The sequence below is a fragment of the Polistes canadensis genome, unplaced genomic scaffold (assembly GCF_001313835.1).
Source record: "Polistes canadensis isolate GaletaPanama2010 unplaced genomic scaffold, ASM131383v1 scaffold_394, whole genome shotgun sequence".
NCBI lineage: Eukaryota > Metazoa > Arthropoda > Insecta > Hymenoptera > Vespidae > Polistes > Polistes canadensis.
Window position 1 is genome coordinate 72,447 of NW_014569941.1, and position 21,151 is coordinate 93,597.

At 29.3% G+C, this 21,151-nt stretch overlaps 5 protein-coding genes across 6 annotated transcripts; 3 read left to right on the forward strand and 2 right to left on the reverse strand.

The window, feature by feature from the left end:
- The first annotated feature begins 94 nt into the window (after window positions 1-94).
- LOC106792213 (U3 small nucleolar RNA-associated protein 18 homolog) lies at window positions 95-3,448 on the forward strand. The gene is made up of 8 exons (XM_014758460.1): window positions 95-339; window positions 466-631; window positions 931-1,179; window positions 1,269-1,440; window positions 1,528-1,713; window positions 1,781-1,972; window positions 2,061-2,229; window positions 2,307-3,448. The coding sequence occupies exons 2-8, from the start codon at window positions 519-521 to the stop codon at window positions 2,768-2,770; spliced, it is 1,545 nt and encodes a 514-aa protein (XP_014613946.1). The 5' UTR covers window positions 95-339; window positions 466-518; the 3' UTR covers window positions 2,771-3,448.
- A 406-nt stretch (window positions 3,449-3,854) lies between these two features.
- Window positions 3,855-7,381, reverse strand: LOC106792214 (deformed epidermal autoregulatory factor 1). Its single transcript, XM_014758461.1, has 4 exons — window positions 7,081-7,381; window positions 6,258-6,749; window positions 5,708-6,169; window positions 3,855-5,598 (listed from the first exon to the last, which is right to left on the reverse strand). The coding sequence occupies exons 1-4, from the start codon at window positions 7,345-7,347 to the stop codon at window positions 5,401-5,403; spliced, it is 1,419 nt and encodes a 472-aa protein (XP_014613947.1). The 5' UTR covers window positions 7,348-7,381; the 3' UTR covers window positions 3,855-5,400.
- An 18-nt stretch (window positions 7,382-7,399) lies between these two features.
- On the forward strand, window positions 7,400-9,985 carry LOC106792215. Of its 2 annotated transcripts, XR_001382265.1 has the most exons (5): window positions 7,400-7,662; window positions 8,125-8,453; window positions 8,844-9,096; window positions 9,219-9,702; window positions 9,828-9,985. XR_001382265.1 is itself a non-coding variant. In XM_014758462.1 (4 exons), the coding sequence occupies exons 2-4, from the start codon at window positions 8,181-8,183 to the stop codon at window positions 9,440-9,442; spliced, it is 750 nt and encodes a 249-aa protein (XP_014613948.1). In that variant the 5' UTR covers window positions 7,400-7,662; window positions 8,125-8,180; the 3' UTR covers window positions 9,443-9,758. The 2 variants fall into 2 exon arrangements, 1 of the variants encoding a protein (XP_014613948.1); XM_014758462.1 differs by lacking the exon at window positions 9,828-9,985 and having other exon boundaries at window positions 9,219-9,758.
- Window positions 9,986-10,821: 836 nt separating this feature from the next.
- On the forward strand, window positions 10,822-19,252 carry LOC106792199 (protein KIAA0100). The gene is made up of 14 exons (XM_014758424.1): window positions 10,822-11,214; window positions 11,312-11,438; window positions 11,525-11,716; window positions 11,815-12,066; window positions 12,149-12,310; window positions 12,388-12,603; window positions 12,912-13,179; window positions 13,260-13,482; window positions 13,564-14,434; window positions 14,555-16,646; window positions 16,725-16,969; window positions 17,045-18,101; window positions 18,167-18,384; window positions 18,709-19,252. Exons 1-14 carry the CDS (start codon window positions 11,156-11,158, stop codon window positions 18,991-18,993), a joined length of 6,267 nt encoding a protein of 2,088 aa, XP_014613910.1. The 5' UTR covers window positions 10,822-11,155; the 3' UTR covers window positions 18,994-19,252.
- Window positions 19,253-19,424: 172 nt separating this feature from the next.
- On the reverse strand, window positions 19,425-20,809 carry LOC106792203 (sesquipedalian-1-like). Its single transcript, XM_014758430.1, has 2 exons — window positions 20,321-20,809; window positions 19,425-20,217 (listed from the first exon to the last, which is right to left on the reverse strand). Exons 1-2 carry the CDS (start codon window positions 20,612-20,614, stop codon window positions 19,861-19,863), a joined length of 651 nt encoding a protein of 216 aa, XP_014613916.1. The 5' UTR covers window positions 20,615-20,809; the 3' UTR covers window positions 19,425-19,860.
- Between the last annotated feature and the right edge of the window lie 342 nt (window positions 20,810-21,151).

Consider the following 21,151-nt stretch of genomic DNA (forward strand, 5'->3'; position numbering starts at 1 on the left):
CTCTTTTATTATTTTAATCGTGAACCTTGGGAATTTTTTTTTGAGATTATATACATCAAACACCAAATTGTCCATTTTTAAACGGAAGTAATAGACACAGTATCTCCACTCCTAATGCAATCAAGACACTTCCGGTGCCATTCTTCCGAATGTTATTTATTATATATCATTTGACTCGAATATTCATTAAATAAAAAATAAATACTATACGTTACTATTTTAGTATTAAAAAAAGCGCAAGAAATATTTGAGATTTTTGTGAATGCAGTGGTAGATGTTGACCGTCTCGTTAATATAAAGAATTGAAAATTCTAACCTGAAATTTTAAAATAAGAATCAGTAAGTATTTTCATATCCAAATTTTTATTATATTTTATGGTAAAACATTGACAATTTAATACTTTTTTATTAGACAAAATACTGTAGCAATAAAAATCTAATGATAGCAAAATATTTTTATTCTAGGAAAAAAAATGTGCACATGTGTTAATTGAAAATCTGTACCAAATATTTCTAATATGAACATCAGCGCATCAAATTATACAAAAACTTCTACAAAGGGCAATCAAGAATCAAATATGTTATCAAAGAAACAAAAACTAAGTTCATATGATCCTAAGGAAGAAGCTAGGTAATTTTAATTGTATTTTATTTGTTAGCATGTCAGATAATTGTTCAACTAATGAATAGTTATATATGAAATTTATTTTTAATAAAAATTTGCTGATACAATTATAGACAAAAAGCTTCAAATAAATCAATAAATATTTTAAAAAGATAGAATCAGATTCATATATTTTCTCATTACAAATATAAATAAATTTTTGTATTGAAATAGTTTTTTCTACTAATTTTGATATACTATGTAATAATCAATTGTATATAATATGTATAATATGTAATGTAATAAGTTACAATTATGAATTGTAGATTGGAACAGATTGTTTTTGGAGATGTAAGTGATGTCATAAGTAATTTACCACATGACAATCATATTGAAAAAGCAAATAAAAGCACGACTATACATTTGGATGATGCGGATGATGCTGATGATGTAGAAGTTAAAGATGAGATACTTTCTACGAATTCTGACGAAAATAGTGATGAGGATGAAAAAAAAGAGGAAAAAAAAGAGGAAAAAAAAAGAGTTTGGGTGGATGAAGATGATGCAAAATATACGTAAGTGTATGAAGTATTTTTTAAATAGATCGATTATCGCATACTGTTATTTATATTCATTAATTAAATTTATTCTATAATAATTAAAGTGTAAAAATGGCATTTAATATTAAACAACTCAAGATTCCCAACACAAGACCTGAGAAATTTTATACGGAATTCTTGGAGAATAAGTACAAAAAGCTTGTAGGTACTCCGAAATGGGCAGAATTTAATAGAGTACCAGATAATTTTGATGATATAGATTATGATATCTTGAAGGTATTATTATGCTTCTACTACTCTGAATTTAAAGTAAAATAATTGAATATATTATATTTAAATAAATAGATATTTTCTTAATTTTAGCATAGCTCTCACTTAGAAGCACCACAATTGAAGAGCTTGCCAAAAGACAATATCGATATTAAAGCCATGAAACCAATAAATCAAAAGACATTTAATGAAGGTCCTATAGTATCAAGTTTGGAATTTCATCCAACCTCTACATTAGCTCTTGTTGCTGGTTCAGCTGGAATTTTGTCTCTTTTTCAGGTTAGTAAAAATATTATTTTTGTTTTAAATAGTTAATATATAAAAAGACAATTTTTAATATCTACAGATTGATGGTATAGAAAACAATAAATTGTACAGTACTCAGTACAAACATTTTCCAATTAGTAAAGCAAAATTTCTCAAAGAAGGAACTGAAGTTATATTAGGATCTCAGTTTTACTCATATTGCCATTCTTATAATTTAATTAGTGGAAAAACTTATAAAATACCATTACCAAGTCTTATTACTAACATGAAGGTTTGGAAATTTATTTGTTGTATTATATTAATGATACTTTCTGTGAGATATTTTTATTTTAATAAGTTTTTAATATAATGTTATTCAGAGATATGAAGTATCTCCTGATGGACGATTGATAGCACTGTGTGGAAGATCAGGTGAAATTTATTTATTAACGAGTTCTTCTAAAGAACTTATCGGCACCCTAAAGATGAATACGAAATGCCGAACAGTTTCATTTACTCCTGATAGTAAAAGACTCGTATCACATGGAGGTAAATAATACAAATATTTCATTTATTTTCAAAGTAGAATTATATAATTCAATATTCTTTTTATTGCATGTTTGAAGATGGTCATGAAATGTATATTTGGGATATAAACAGTCGAACTTGTATACATCGTGCAGTAGATGATGGATGCTTGTCTTGTGCAGTAACTGCAATATCTCCGAATGGTCAATTTTTAGCTACTGGAAGTAGGGAAGGAATTGTTAATTTATATGACGTAAATAGATTACTTCAAGAAAAATTTCCAGTTCCTCTTAAAGCAATTTGCAATCTTGTTACTCCTATTTCTGCATTGAAATTCAACCCTACATCAGAGATATTAGCCATGGCTTCTGATCAAAAAGCAAATGCTTTTAGAATGTTACATTTGCCGTCATTAAATGTATTTTTTAATTTTCCCACATTTCAAACAACAATATCAATGCCCTCTGATATTGATTTTTCTCCTAACAGCGGTTACTTAGGTATATCAAATTTGTCATACAAAGCATTTTTATACAGATTGAAACATTATGGAAATTATTAAGTATTATTTTGTTGTAAAAATTGTCTAAGTATACAGTCGATATAAACTTATAATATATAAATCTTATAAAGATATCTTATAAGAAATTTTTACAAACATTCAAATCTTATCCTTTATACTTTGTATTTCATGATCATATGTACATATCATAGTTGTATGTATTTTTTTTTTTTTATAATATAATTATATACTAAACTGAAATTCTTCTATCATTATATATAAATAAAGATTCGAAATAAGTTATCCTTTTTTTATTGTGAAATTAAAAAATTTAGGATATGAACTTTTAATTAAAAATAAATATGTGTTTGAGTCAGTAAATAACATCATAATTTTGTCAATTTTATTTTTAGTATGTAAGAAAAATGACAGAGAATAGTATTTTTTTCTGTACTCTGCCTATTCATGAATCTTCAAGCCACAAAGAAATAAATTTTGAAAATAATAATAAATGCAGCTTGAAAATATTGTTATAGCTACTCACGACACATTATTTGTAAAAAATAGATGTGTACTCTTTAGAAGTACACATTTTATTTTTACAGAAAAACATGATTAAGTTTTATTTACAAATTAAAAGTGTTTGTAGAAATCTCTAGAATACATTAAGCTATATTATATACATATTATTGATATTTAAAATAAAGAAAATGTGTTTTTGTATGAAACTTAAAAAAATAGTTTAATTAATTATTATTGCCTTATTAAATCATAATTAAATTATATTCTAAATAAATGGTGCACCCATTTAGATAACAAATAATTAAATGTAATATATTTAATATTTGTACTAAAATTCTATATGAAAATATCACTTTTATAAAAAAGCTTAGATATAGAGAACAAAAAATATGACGCTGTATTGGGTTATCCAGAAAATTTGTAAGTGATTTTTTATAACATTGTTTAGATTTCATTGTATTAATTCTTTTGCTCCGAAGAATGTATGCAGAGTGTTTCATAAATACATTTTAACACTAAACTTACCATGCGTGATCAAATGATCGCGTCCTGTAATTTGTAAAAATTCTATAACTTTTAAAAAATCAGGTAAAAACGCATAAAATTTACATTATTCATTTCTAAATAAAAGAGAATATATTGTTCACTATCCAATTGGCTAAAGTTTCTTTTTATATGAAGATATGTTTTTTGTTAAAACGGTCATTCGACCGCTCGTGGTAAAAATAGGTATACATAGTGTTAATACTTATACTTTTACACATCAAAATAAGGAAAAATATATGAACATATTGTCTGATACACGTTAATCATATGAAAATATTATAAGATATTCGAGAAACATTGTCCCTTATGCTATTCTTGGAAACTCAACAAACTAAAATACTTGAGACCTTCTTTGTTACTAAGTTCGAACAAAGGTAGACTTATTAAGTACAGACCCAACTGGAAATCATAAAATCTTTGTCTATGGAAACAAAAAAAAGTACATCAATTATAAAAATAAAACTTTCCTAGAATATAGAATGTTTTCATCCATTTATAAGAACGATTGGGGTAAGAGGCAGACACTTCAAACATTTTTTAATTATGCTTAATTCAAAAACGGACAAATGTTCATATAAAATTTTATACTTATTATAGTGTGTAGATATATTTCTTGAAGTATTGACATGCATTTATAAAACACACATGCTTAAATAATTGACGTTTCTGTAAAATTGTAAAATAATACAAGTTGGGTGTTTGACAACATTGTTTTCAATAATGTGCTTTAGCTGTTTGTATCGATTTTTAAGTAATGCATTCCATTCACTAGGATCACATTTTATTACAAGCATGCCGTGGAGAAAAGGTTAATATTAGCAAAAATAAAAAATTACTATTAAATTTTTATTACAAATCAATAAAAAATATCTGAATAACCCAATATCTAAATGATCTTATTGCTTCTTAAAGATTACCTCTCCTTTGGTCATTTTTCATTTTAACATTCGATCCAAATATACACTTTTACGAACGAGTCAAGATATTTATATCTAGCAAAGAGAGACCACAATTAACTCGTCACGAAATTTGATTTTCTTTATGGCAAATTTGTAACGAATATAAATAAGTTCTGCCAGAGCTTTTAATCTCATTGGCACTGGCCAATAGCAAATTTTTCATTAATATCTCACATCAATATATCTTACAAGCTTAATTGCTCTAAATTTCAAATATAAAAAACATTCTTTACAAGATCAATGGGATCAAAAGTTCTAGCAGAACTTATTTATATTTGCTGTAAATTTACTACATAGAAGAATATCAAAACCTATGATCTGTCCATTGCGGCCTCTCCTTGTAAGTAACATATATACAATGAACTTTCTTTCCTTCGTAGGTATAACATGTACTATAAAATTATTTATACAGTTATGTTTATGCATAAATGTGGTTTTCAACAACATAATATGCTTTTATACACATTCACTGGTAGTCTTTAAATAATTACACTATAACTTATGTAAAAAATAGCCACTATAATATTTACAAAATTTTATATACTTCCATTAGCCAGGAATTTTCATATCTTAAGTCTTCATCTCTTTTTTTAATTTTGAAGTTTCTAAAGTAGATTGTTCTCCCTCTACATTCCTTTGGTGAATGGGTGTAAGGAACACTAGCTATTGGTCCCCTGCAGTTGCAAGAGTATTAGTTTCTGCACTACTGCTTTCTACTATAAGCATAACTGTTTCAGCTGCACCTCGCACACATTCTACTTGATGACCAGCCCAATCTTTACGTTGACAAAACGTAGAACAGTATGGTGTACGTCTGCATAGAGAACACTCAGCAAATGCCTCTCGATTACAATTAGCACACTAAAAACAAAAACTTTAATTAAAAGTAGAAATAAATAACATTAACATACGTGCAAGAATAAAATGTTTTATACACAATACACAAAAGCATGAACACACTTAATCTTACTTTTTTATTGTGAGCGTCGGATGCAGGTTGTAACCCAACAGATTCAATAACATCTCCTCTAGAACCCAACTGTGCAACTAATGTTTGCTCCCTTCTTTGTTGCCTATTAAATTCTTTTACATCTTCTAATGTACGTTTAAATTCATAAGCTAATTTTAACATTTTACTCGACATTTCATCTAATTTTTTTAAAAGATCTTCAGTCTGTACAGTTTCTGGTGGATGTACATTTTGTACTACAGTATCCTGATCTTGAGATTGTTGTACAACTAAACCTTCTGCTGATACAAATTGTGGCCAAACTTCTTTATCAGGAACAACTACTTCACTGTCACTTTCGTCATTATTACTACCATCCCTCGAATTCTCAGTTTTGTGTTTTCGAATTGGAATTTCACCATCTGAGATATCCCTGGCTCTTCTTCGACGTTTATATGGTGTAAATAGCCGTACAGGACCTGTCTATAAATGCAAATGTTTAATATTAAGCCCTTTAAATTAAATGATAATAAGTTAACCAAAAACAAAATAAAGAAAATACATTACTCACTGCACTGTCATCATCACAACAAGCAGCACAGGTGCATGATGTTGCATGTGGCTTTAAAATTTGTTCATCTATAAGTGTTTGCAAGCTTCTACCACCAAATCGAATGCTTCGTTTCCAATCTTTACTTGATGCTCTACCACAATATGCTTCGAATTCACTTGGAGTGTACCAGTCTGGTCCTAATTTGATACACCGTCCTCTTCCTCCAGAGCCAAATCTACTTTTATGCAATTCGGCATTTGTGTTTTTGCATCTTACAGGTAAAACTGCTAAATTGGCAGATTCTGACCAACTGCATATTGGTTGCGAGTTAGCAGCAGATACATGTATTTGGTCAGATTCTGTTTCGTCAGTACTATTTTGAATAACTATATGAGTTGCCTTTAATTCTCCATTCCATCTCAAAGGATCTGCATCTTTATCGTGACGTGATTCACAAATAAAGCCATTGTCAACGCATAGCATTTGCTTGAATTGTCCAGACCCAGGCAACTACAAAAAAAGAAAAGAACTTTATTTATATATTGTATATTATTCATAAAATAATATAAACAGATTAATTTAACGATGAAGTACAGTTTCGTTCACGAGCATATTTGAATTACTCATGTATCATACATGAATTATAAAATTCAATGACGAAAATAATCGTATATAGAGAACATATGTATATATATAATTTGTATATACATATAGAGTATACATGAGTATAAATTTACATCAGAACTCGATTACATTGTTAAAAATTACACTTAATCGTTAATTAACAAATGATCTTAGAATCCAGTATGTCATGATTTTCTTTTTCTTTTTTTATTTATACTTGTAATTGCTCCGAAGTGATGACGTTGAAGGTCGTCCCATTGGTAGAGTTTGCCACACCGATGATAGAACCAACAGGCAAAGAAACCGGTACACCAACTCCAGGAACACCCGTAACACCCGGTACAGAAGTCACGCTCGCTGTAACGGCTACAGGATGCGCCTCATGCTCGGTCGTTAAAGCGGACGCTTCCTCGGTTTCGCTCGTCAACGGTTCGGACATGTCCGGTAACACAGCGACACTTTCCGATGTTTGGTTCTCCTCCATTTCGGCTGTTCTCGCCTCATGCAATAAATTGCATTAGTGCGCATGCTCCTAATAGCGCCACGCTAAACTTTCATAATGCCCGAGCAAGCGCTTCTTTCTTCTTACTCTTATGATATTATTATGAATCTTCATTAGTTTCTACATGGGATAGATTATTTTTCTATATTTATACTCCGAAAGGATGACTTTACTGAGATAAATAATCTCTTTTGCTTTTACATGTGCTTATTTGAATCCTTTTAAAACATCACAAAGGAAGGATCAATCGAGTATATTATTATTGGACAAGGACATCTTTATTCATTTCACGCAGCGGTAAAATTAAATTTGAAATGATTATTTAAAGTTATATCCTAATAATAACACGAATATATAGAATTTCTTTGAAAGATAATATAAGTAAAATATATGATAATTATTTTTATACAATATATTATCTTATCCCATAGTAATTTATATACGATCTTATTATAAATATCTTATAATTTTATTTATATATATAGTTTCAGATTGCGAAAATTATAGAGCATACATTTTGAAAGTACCATTATTATAATACATTATTTATATATATAATGTAAATATTCACATACAATAATTAGTATTTTTGTTTCGAAAGACTTTTACACAATGAAAATACTTTTTTATTGGTTATTGTGAATAGAAAAAAGCATTACAAATAATCATGGATGAGCAATCTGTTGAGAAAAAAAGTATTATTTATATTTGTTATATTTTTAGTAATACATTTTTAATAAATTTAACAATTTTTTGTAGCATCTGCAAATAACTTAACGAGTTCGGAATTATACGAAAATGAAGGATCGATCGAAATGTCAAATGATTCTCAGCTTCTAGAGGAATCGCCGATAACGGCAATACAAACATCATTAATTTTAATGAAATTAGAAATGATTAAGCCAAGTATGGAAAATGTGCCATCAACGAACTCGGAAAAAGCTTTTACCTGTATCGAAGAAAATACGAGGATGGAATTGCCCTTTTTAGATAATTCAAACAATGAATCAATACAAAATTTAACTAATATCGAAGAAAACATTATTAGCGGTTCAACATTTACTTTTTCTACAAAACAAACAAAGGAGGTAGAAGCGTTTCAAAATAAATTTAAAAGTTATTTCTTTTATATACAGGGTGTATTCGAACGAATGGTATTGCTGGGGATAGGTGGGAGACCAGGGGTAATTTTACATGTAAATTGAAAAAAAAATAAATAAGATATGTTTGTTTGAGATTCTATTTACGAAAATCGGTTTTAAAAATTCTGTGGAGTACATGATACTTCATACTGAACTATTTACGAATTTAAATGTGTCCGGATATACCCTGTATATTAAAAATTACTTTTATTTTTAATACAAAAGCGTTGCCTTTGGATTTTGTGTTAAAATTATACGAATTTTCTAAACAACTCAGTATTATTTACATACATTATATGTGTATTTTAATTAATTCTTTGATTAATCATTTGACAGATGTCAATGAAACTTATGATTAGCTGCGACACTATAACAACGCAAGCAGCAACCCCTTATTCTTCATCCATGTCTGCAAGTACACTTGTACCATCAAGAGATATTTTACAAATATCTGCAGCTCCCTTATCCTCTATAGGATCTACTCCTAAAAGCGAAATTTTAACATTCACTACCGATTATAACAATCGTTCACCCGATACTTGTAGTGTACTCGTAGATGTAGTTGACCAGCACGATCCATTATCGACTTGTAAGTTTCTTTTTTTATGTTAATAAAATATAAAATTTAGCACAGATTGTATGAGATTCATTAACTATAAAAATAAAGTAAAATATATTTATTATATAAATATTATTTTGTTTTCGTTTAAGTTAATCGAGATCTACAGCTATCAATCGAGGAGTCGTTTGATTTACCACAACGAAGTATATCATCTATAAGAAATGATTTTGCAAATCGAGCAAGACAATCTCGTCAAACTTGGAAATTTGGAAAATGTTTGTGTTGTACTGCACCGATAGACGATGAGGTTTCAATGTTTTATTTCTTTCAGGATTTAATCGATTGTATCATAGGTGCTTCTACATATTTTTAATCAATTCGCCTAACAGATTGATACGTTACCACATTTAAGAGAAGATCCACCTACATATTCATCGATATACGTTAACCCAACAACGATATTACATCAAAGATCACCAGTTACGCGATCTAATTTGCGGGGTAATGGAAGATTTATTTTTCCAGATACTAATCAATCGTCTTTCATAGCACCTATTCCTCCACCAAGTTATGCTCAAGCTCAGGGTATTCAACTTAACTCATATTCAACTGAACAAAATCTCTCGGTTTCATGTAAATATATTATTAATATTCAATTTGTTGAAATTTTATCTCCTTGGTGTAATAAATAAGAATATTTTGTTTAAATCTTGCTATGATGTTCTTATAAATTCATTACTTTTTCATTTATTTTTTAGCAAATATTAATACTTGGTCCTCAAGACCTGTAGCTACTATTTGTACAAGATGTTTAGCCCTTATCGTTACCACAACAGAAGTTCGTCGATCGACTATTACACATTTAAGTGCATTTCTTCTTTGCCTATGTGGGTTAGTAAATAAATACAAAAAGTGTCATATATTTATCCTTTAATATATTCTTTATATTTGGAATATGAAATATTTTTAAACATAATATTTATTAATTAATTTATTAAGAAGTAGAGAGAGAGAGTACTTTTTGCTAGATAAAATTAGTTTTCTATAATGCTACATTATAGAATTATATTAATATTTTAAATATATTAGTTATTAATTATCTATTGATATTGATTTATTAATAATAGATGCTGGCCTTGTTGTATGATCCCATATTGTTTAAATTCCTGTAGAAGTACCGATCATTATTGTCCCATTTGTCGCACACATCTCGGAACTTACACACCTTGGTAATTTAAACATATTTCTCACAAAATTTTGTATTGTAGATATTCTTCGTCTTTTTTTTAATAATTATTAGGTATAAAAACATTAAATAAAGTTAAATGTTCATCGAATGATTTAAAAATTTGAAAAATACCGCGCAAATTAAGGAATGACATTAAGCGGGAAATTTAAATATTGTCCGTAAATTAAAGGGAAATATAATTATATTTAAAAAATATTAAAATCACTTTTACTTAGTTGATTATCAATAAAACTTCATTACAATTTGTTTAGTGAGTGCATATGAATGAAGATAAACGATAAAATTAATAATAGAGATAAATCTAACTGAAAATTTTAATCAATTATTTATACATAGCTTTTTTATTGATAATTAAAATGAAATCTATTATCTGTATAATTGATATATTTTAAGAAACTAAAGATGCGTATTTAAAGTTCAATCGTGGTATAATCCTGATTATGGCATTTGTGTGCAACATTTTAAATAAATCTATAGTTGAATTTATGATGTGTATACGATGAAATTGACAAATGGCGAAAGGCAATTTTTAATACGTCGTTTTTGAAACTTCTAATATTACGTATATTAAACTTTTCGATGACACATTGCATTGTAAGATCAATATTTCGATGTATCGTTTTCGTAAGAAACGAGAGAAAAGCTAAGAATAAAAGAAATAAACGTGAAAAAAAATTAAATGCCTAGAAATTGTTTATATACATATTTATATGGTTATAATAAGTTAACCTGCAACAAGTGAATGTTTTAACTATCAAAGAAAACTATTTTTATAATAATATGAAAAATTCACATAATTTTGAGAGTGACATTTCTTGTAATATTATGTAATTAAAAATGACTGGGTTACTTGGTTTTTTTATAGGCTTTTTTATATTGTACTGTCATTTTACTTGGTAAGTACTTGATGATTTATATACAAAACTATATGTACATATATATTCTGTTCTGTTTTTTCATTCTAACAATTTTTTAATTATTGATTTATTACAGGGTAATCCCAAGGTTGTTATCATGGCTAGTAAAAAGAAAATATAAAATCCATCTAAGGGTTGGTCATATTTCTTTACCGTATTTTATTCTTCGTGATGTCAATATATCTAAGAATGGCTTCACGTTGGTTAGTGTAATTTTTATATTTATTGATAACATGTTTTCATGATTTAAATGTCAATATATTTTACGTGTATTTTGTTTTATTTCTAGCAAGTTGAAGAAATAAGTGTTCGTAGTAGTTTATTCAGCAGCGATGTAGCTAAATTATTAGCAGTAGTTATGCGTGATGTTAGAATTAATAAAGATGTTCCTATTGAATCTAACGATCATTCGAATAAAACAAGTAAATTATTAGATTTTAGGGATAAAAAAGTTTCACCGATAATCATAACATTTGTACAGGTAATATATATACATGTATATATAATAATCTTCATTATTTCTTATAAAATATTATTAAATATATGCTATTATTCATATTTATATATATGATTTCTTAGTTTATGGCAGTACATATTGAGAATTTGAGTCTTCTTGCACTTGGTAATGGTTGGTTAGCTAATGGCAGTGCAGAAAGCCTTAGTTTAGATGGCAGCGTTGTTCATGGAGCACGTACTCTACTAGCATCTGCTACAGTTTCTGGAGGAGCAATGAAACTATTAAGACATGCATCTGATGCTTGCTTGTCGCAGATCACTTTTGCTGGTACAGCAGAAGCAACTCTTAAAGCTCAAGGAGAAATTTCAGTGGAGGTATAGCAATGATAAATAACATTACTATATTTATAATTGTTAAATGCAATTTTAATTTTTTCCTATTCTTATTTATATATAGAAATTGTATGTTGGTGTGACACAAACGGAAGGCTCTGGAGGGCCAGGTCTTATGCAGTTTTTAAGAGATAGAAAATCATTAGCAACCGGTGCTTCATACTCTAATATAGATAGCAATTCTACTGATAATCTACTAGCTAGATTAGCACCAATAATACCAAAGGTAAAAGCTAATCTTTATATTTACCTTTTAATAATTATATATATATATATTAACTGTATTTATAATTGATATTTCAGGACTTTATGTTAAAAATAGGAAATTCTTCTGTAATCGCAGGAAGAGAAGATGGTGGGGGTATTGTTGGTTTAGAAGGCATATTAAAAGGATTACAAGCTATAGCAAAATTTCAACCACATAGCCCTCAATTAAATTTTACTATTAATTTAGAAGGGTTATCCATTCGTGGAAAGTTTCCTGTTGTTACTTTGCAATCATTACTAATAGATGCAAAAGTAAGCTTATATGATATTAACATTTATCAAATTTATTTTAAAGTTTATTTAAAAATATATATAAAAGATGTCTGAGGGTGTTATGACCTGGATAGTGATATAGCCCAGAGGTGAGCTATTGACAAATTATAGATACTGAAAAGGGACCATTTTTTCCTGATAGCCAAATAACTAGATCAAAAAGTTTTGCAAAAATATTTGGAGTTTAACCAAAAACTCTGACGCAATCCTTAGGTGGGCCATAATACCCTCAGTTATCTTATATATTGTTTAATTGCTTTTTATATATTTATAATTTTTCCAAATAGATGGAGCAAGATATTTTACAAATATCAGTTCAACTGAGTAGTCTTGTAATCTTTTATGATTACAAAGATTGGGAATCAATATTGCAAAGTGCACAAAATGAAATATCCAAGCCTGTTGATCGCGTGTCCTTAACTAGAAAACTGCCATGGGTTGAAGTTAAGATAAATACTGAACTATGCGATTCATCTTTGGTTGTAAAACTTCCGGATGCACCAGAGGCTTCTTGTGGAGTAGCACATGTGAAATTTTCTTTAAACACAGTTCTAGGTATAAATTGAATTCAACGAAAGGATTTGGTTTGTTGACATTTTTCAGAATTTGAATAATGTAAGTTTTCTATTGAATAGGTGAAATTGTAGATTGCAATTCAGAATTGATAATAGAATCCTTATTTTGTGCTTTAAATGGAGCTGTTACAAATAATCTTGAAACGTCTCATTGTTGGGGTAGTCCACTTTCAGTCGGTGTGTTATTAGCAACAACTCGTACAAATGCTATAGGAATTGCTGTGGATGCTCTTGTAACAGAATGGAGCTTGGATCTCGCCCGATTTCTTGAGCAAGCTTTTAAGTAATTATTTAAATGTATATATTTTTAATATGATTCTTATTATATCAATTTTATGTTTATATAATAGACATTTATTTTCAGGTGTTGTAAAAAATACATAAAACCTACAAAAGAAAAAATTAAGAGATCAGAAAATACTACTCAATTAAATCTTAAAGTTACAAATTGTAATATATTTTTTATTGCTGAAAATGAGTTATGTATTATGATGCGTCTTGATGCTGCAAGTATGGAGAATAGTATTAAACGACTAGTAGCAGTTGCTGAAGGAGTGAGCGCTATAACTCTCAATAAATATGAACCAGTTGTTTGCCAACATGCACAAGCTTTGACTCATCCATTTTTAGCTATACGAAAATGTAAATGTGCTATTACTTCAGATACTATAAATATAAGTCTTGATGGCACAAGGTTAGCATGGAGTCCTAACTTACATTTACGTCTTTTATTATTTTGGATGGAGTCTAAAGATTTTAGATCAATTATATCCAAAGAAACATTAACAAATGAAGATGTAGGTGCTCAAAGAAAAAAGCGTTTTGTAGATTTATTAGCTACTGGAGGAATTACTCTTTCGATTGATATTTCACCAAAGCATTTCTTAGAACTTTCTTCGGGTCAACTACGTTGGGTACAGGGTGAATGGAAGCTTAATTATATTCGTGCAACATTAGATATGGCTGATATAATTATGATTGAAGGATTTGAATTAGTTAGAGTGTCTAATAATGAAGAAGTACGTTTAGAAAGACAGAATAATGAAGGGTTTTTCTTAGAATGGAATGAAACCTGGGCTCTCAATATTGAATCAGTTAAGGCTTGTTTTCCTTACGAACATAAATTTACTGAAGCTATACAAAATGAACTATTTAGTATTAAGAGATGGTTAAAGGACATTCATTCAACAGGATCAGTTAAACAAACGCATTTGCCATGCGATCTAATTATAAAAGTAAATATATATCTATATATATTTATTATTTATGATAAATGCACTACTACATCTTTTTTATTATAACTGCATAAAGATTTAATTATATTCACATACTTTCAATAATACTATGTATTACAGATTAAAGAGTGGATTTTTGAAGTAAGCGATGATCCATTTGAAGTTCGATTACGAGATAATTATGAACTTTTAGAAGATGAATATAAAGAAAGTTTAAAACGTCAAGCAATGCTGGATGCTAAAGTAGAAGAACTTTGTCGTGCTCATTTACTTCTTCCACAAGGCAAAGTAGAAGAGTTGTATGCTAGTCTGAATAAGAAAAATGCAGAAATATATGTACAGAGATGGAAACAAATGCAACGTGCAGGACCAGCCAGAACAAGATTATTTGCTTGGTCTATGTTAGATTTAGAAATATTAGCTTTAGCTGATCCATCTATAAATGGCACGGAAAATGCAACTAAAGCTATAAGAGAAATGGATCCAGAAACTCCTTGGCCTGAAGATGGCTTGGAGTTCAATACACTTTGGGTTAGAGGCATCAGTTTAAAATGTGCAGAATGGAAATTACAATTACGAGATTTTCCTCAACCACTGCTATTAGTTGAAAGCCTTAGTATTTGGGGTCGATTAGCCGGTGCGGAAGCTGTACCACCACCTAGAGCTAGACGTACAGTACGAATTGAAATTGGACCACCATGGGATGATATTGTTGTAGAAAGAGGAATGACATCCCTAAAGTACTACCATGATCTTAATTGGGATATAGATAAATTCAGATATGCATTTGGTCCATGTTGGGAACCAGTAATAGCACAATGCAATCTTAGTTTTGAAAAGATAATTCATCCATCTCGAGATCCTAGTCCTCCATTACCATTTTGGGATAAAATGAGATTAGCCCTTCATGGACGAATAACTCTGTGTGTGAAACAATTAACTGTTTTATTACATGGCTCTTTAGATCCTTATAATACTACGGAAGAAATGGAATTAACATGGACAGGTTTAGAACTTGATTGGACACAAGGAAAAATTATAATAAAAGGAGATCTCGATGTATACGTTCGCACGGCCAGCAAATATGATGATTGTAGATTATTACATTTACCTAATGTTAGATTAAGTATGAAATTAGCATGGGTTTGCTTAGGCGATCCAAGAGATCATCATACTGCAATACCTTGTGCTCCAGACAGATTGCCAGAGTATTCTAGCAATCAAGAACACGATTCTTTCCGTGCATTTCGTTCACAAAATTTAAATGTTAGTTTATCTCTAGAAACTAAACCTACTGGATCTCCCACATTGACAAGTGCACCAACAGCTTTACTTTATGGTAGTACTCTCAGATGGTTTGAGAATTTAAAATTTATATTATCAGGTGCAACAAGGCCTACAAGAAAAGGTCCACTATTTAAGAATATCAGACCAAGAAAAAAACAATTAAGCAGGCACTACAGAAAAGTTAGATTGACATTAGCATTTCATCGTTTTCATGTAAGTTACTGGATGTCTTTTGCTATGCAGAGAGGATTTGAAGTAACTGGTGGAAAGGTAGCATGTAGCTCTGAACATAATCTATCTCTTCATCCAATTGACGATGGCCTCATACACCGTCCAAGAGCAGAATGGTCTGTTATTTATATGAATTGTGAATTGAATGATGCAGAAATTTGGCTTAAAAGTGCATTACAAGAAGAAGAAGAAAGTACTTCGTTACGACAACCGGTTGAAAAATGTTATTGTCTAAGTGTTGCTCGGGTTAGTTATGGAAGAGAAGCAATGGTCACAGGAGTAAGTGGCGATAATCCAACTCATCGTTTAGCTGTACATGATTTGAAAGGAGCTTGGACTAAAACAAATAGAGATGTTGCATTTGCTCTTTTTGATTCATTTATTAAAACACAGCAACTTAAAAAAAATTTATCAACTGCGGCTCTAAAAGGTTTCCACAGAGAAAGTACTTCTACACCACATAAAAATAGAATTAGAACTGTTGAATCGAAAAATACACCTACCCAAACAACACCATCAACATCTTCTAAACTACAACAAGGAGAAGCCGCTGGAATGTTACAAAGATTAATTGCTGAAGCTGCTAATAAACCAGTAGCATTCAGTGATGATTTATCAGTACAAACAAGAGGCCAACAATTGCGTGGACTTGCAGCGTGCCACCAGGATGACGTTTTACACAAAAATTGGCTCAGTAAGATACAATAAGAGATCAGATCTATTCAAACTATTGTATAATTATCCTTATGTTATAAGTTATTTCTGTTTATAGTTGCATTAGTGAATAGTCAAGTATTATTGAAAGGAATCGAAACACGCGGATATGTTATACTATCAGCAGCAAAAGCAGAAATATTACAAAGGGTTCATCGACCTGTATGGAAAGAGAGAACACTTGTTTCAAAAACAACCTGGGTTGGTTCTTTAGAATGCATGCAGTATTATGCTACAGTTAGTGCAAATATTGATGATAATATTGATGACAATATTATGTGGTTAACATTGGATAATATACAGGTATATTTCTATATAATTATCTATTAAAAACGATTCTTATTAAAAATGAATATTACTGATAACAAACGATTTTAGGAAAAAGATTCTACTGTGATAGCAGGTTTACCAGATGTACCAGCACTTGTAGGATCAGGTCAAAGTGTAGGTGGTGTGGTTAGTCAAACCGTTGGTGGTGCTGGTGGACCACAACATCAATTACAACGTATTGTATCAAGATGTAAATGCGAGTTTTTTTATGTTGGATATGGTCAAGCTTTAGATGTTGGATCTGTAGATAATATTCTACAACCACCAAGAGAAGAAGTTAGCTTATGGGAAAGAAAGGAATTTTCAGCTGCAGATGCATTTACATTAATGCATCATGATTTAGATGTATGCACAAACTCCTTACAATATGCAATGATTTTGGATATTGTAAATAATCTGTTATTATATGTAGAGCCTCGCAGAAAAGAAGCTTCTGAACGATTACAAAGAATGAGATTTCAATTACAATTACATTCCGTTGAAGACCAAAAACGACCTATACAACAATTACAAAATACTGTACGTGGATTAGTTGCCAAATTAAGAAGATTAGAACGCGAGACATATCTAGTACAAAAAGCACTTGCTGAGGAATCAAGTTCTGATTTACTGGTCGAAATGGAGCGATTAGAAGCACGAGTTTTTGAATGTAAAGAACAACTTAGTGCAAAAGCTGAAGAACTTGATGTAATGTTAAGTTGTTATAAAGAAACTACCGCTCCACCGAGTGCTTCAACAACATTAAAAGATAAACCAGCAGCAGTGGCAAGAGTTGCAGAAATTTGTTTTAAACATGCACAATGGAGACTTACTGACGCGGATGGTCAGTTAGGTATAGCAGATTTAATTCTGACTAATTTCTTGTATACAAAAACAAGTAAAACAGATGATTCGGTGGAACATCTTTTGGAATTAGGATATGTTAGAATGACAAATTTATTACCCAATCAAATCTACACAGAAGTCTTGACTCCGACTGAATTACAAAGTAATATGCCTGTTGATAGGCAAAGAGCTCTGAGAGTGTTTTGTAGAGAGAAAGCACCTGTTGCTGGCATTTCAGTAAAGGAACATTTCGAAATTAATGTAGTTCCTTTAACAATTGGTAAGAAATGAACTTAATGAAATAATATAACATTTGATAATTGTTATTCGTTATTATATTTTTAGGATTAACAAAAAAATTCTTCAATACAATGCTGAAATTCTGCTTTCCGGAAAGAGATCCAGAAGGGATAGAAGAACCACCAGCACCGCAACGAGATTCATCATTTTATGTACCCATTGAAAGAAGAGATGATGTCGAAAAAATGAAGGAGAGAGCTGATAAAAATAAATTGTTTATATACATTAAAATACCAGAAGTACCTGTTCGTGTATCCTACAAGGTAACATTAATACTATTCTTATATGAGCCATTCACATGGCAAAGCAATTAACTCCACTTTAAACATTGTTTTAAATTTTATTATCAAGGCACTTGATCAGTAATTAATTTTTTATATTTAAAATAAATTTTCTTAATAATTAAGCTTAACACCATTTAATAAAAACAATTTTTATGGTAGTTTAACAATAAATGGTAGAACAATGCATATTACTTTATCAATTTTTTATACGTTTTGTTTTGTGGAATTAGTCGATTTAGCATATGAGTGGTTCAATTTAAATCGATATTGCACTATTCTAAAATATAATTTGGTCGATTATAGGGCAATAAAGAGAAAAATTTAGAAGACGTTCGAGATTTTGCATTAGTTATACCGACATTAGAATATCATAATGTTACTTGGACATGGCTTGATCTTTTATTAGCTATGAAAAGTGACTCTCGTCGTGTAATATTAAGTCAAGCTATTAAACAAAAATTACAAATCAAACCAAGGGGTCCACAAGAAGAATCAGCTCCTCAGGAGGAAGATAAGGCTCGTCTACTTTTAGGTACTCGTCATCTTCCTGGTGATGCAAGAAAAAGAAATGTTTTTAAATTTAAGTAAATACACTTTTCGAATTTTGTGCTGTAAGAATTATTTAAAAGTATTTCAATGTATTATTTATTATTATAGAATGTTTAAACAAACTCACAGAAACTATATTATGTAAATCCAACTGTTTTGTGCGTTAAAAAATAGTTGTATATGAACGTATGATAAATATTGCATAGCCTTTTATATGTATATGCGTAGATATTGAATAACTTATTTTGAAGTAAATTCTTAATAAGTACTGAATAAATTGTGCTATGCTTCATTTTGTATATTTATTATTGTAATATATAATAATAATACTAATAAAATATTAAAATATTACAACATTGATTTGTACAATATATAATATTACTCTTTCTATACATTGCTAATAAATACACATTATATATTTTTTACTATAAACATTTAGGAAAAAGTTGAATGCACACAATAATGTTTCATGTAATAATCATGTTTAGTACGTTTATGTAAATGCTTGTACAAAAGAGAAAACTTATAAATAATAATTCTGCTATAATATTTTTGCAGTATTTGGCACACACAATAAATATGCAATTAATATATATTATTTTTTATAAATTCGTTGTGTGATATTTCTACATGGTTATTGATTTATTCTATGTATATTTGCACTATTAAATTATAATAAAATATATGTACATAAATTTTTATATTAATTGCATTGTATCATACATCCTATACGTTAATATTTTATATATCAATCATTTACAATTAACATAAACGAGAATTAGTTTAAATCAGTATGTAATTGAAAACAAAGAAGTGTTTCCATATTACAATTAAACTAATTTAACGCTTCTAATACAGTAATACACTTTTAATATATAAATATTTACAATTTATCAAAGTCATTAATTAGAGAGTTATCAGTGGTGCTTCTGCATTCTTTTTTGCATGTCTCCATGCATTTAGATCTGCCAAAATTCTTCTCCCATACGCCGTATGCAATTCTCTAAATGTAATTCTTGTACGAGGTACATTTTCTGTTCTACCAGGTGCAGATCTAACACTTTGAGAACGATGATGAGATTCTGGCTTATTAAAGGGATTATGTCTTTGCCTTGGTGGTGCCTTAGGTGATTGAAGTGGTGGAGTTACTGTTTCAACTTCTTCTTCCGCAGCATCTAATTGCCGTTGTAATTCTGCTACCATTAATTTCATATAATCGTAACTGGCACATGCTAAAGCTTTCATCCATTGTTCCATTGATTCCTAGAGGTAATGAACTTTTGATAGATACGATTGTAATTATTTAAATAAGTAATAAAAAATATTAATTATTTTATAATTTCTATATAACAGATGATTATTTTACTTGTGACTCAGCTGCAAGTGCATAACTTCTATTGTTTGGACCATGAAATACAATTTTGAATCCAAACTGTTCTTCATCTTCTGTTAATTCGATAGTACACCCCTCAAGAACAATCATACCTACAGGTTCTTTGTCACCACGTCGATCAAAATAAAATAATATGTTCCCTTTAAGAACAAACCATCTCCGTTGATATCCTCGATTAACTTCACCGCGTTTATTTAAGCAACCCTCTCTATCTATCGGTGTTGAGGATGTTGCAAATGCAACCATATTTTTTTCGTTGATTTTCATTTTTCTCTATGAACTATTACAGGTAAAATTACAATAATATTATATTAGGATATATATAATATGTCAATTATTCAAAAATATGAGACAACGACTTAAGATTAAGAAAAGATTTTAAGGTTGACCGAATACACATCGATCCTTTTAAAATAATATTGTTAATAATGTTCGATAAAATCATTATTAAAAAATTATAATTCTATTTTTAACATATTCCATTTTTGATATATTTTATTTCATATAAAATAAAATAATTACAAATAATACACTGATTACTTGTGCGTCAAATCTAAACTGACAACATTGACAAGGAGTATCGATGTATAGGTTAAGTTACGTCACATTTCCTTTTTCAGCTGACGCACGAGTCAAATGAAATATTAAAAAAAAAAAAAAAATGTTAACATTATTTTATTTTATCCTTAGATGATAATAATTAAAAAATCCTAAACTTAGTTAAATTAGAGATTATGTTATTTATTAAAAAAAAAAAGAAAAAAAATTACAACATTATTTTTTCGTACATATGAAAATAATTTA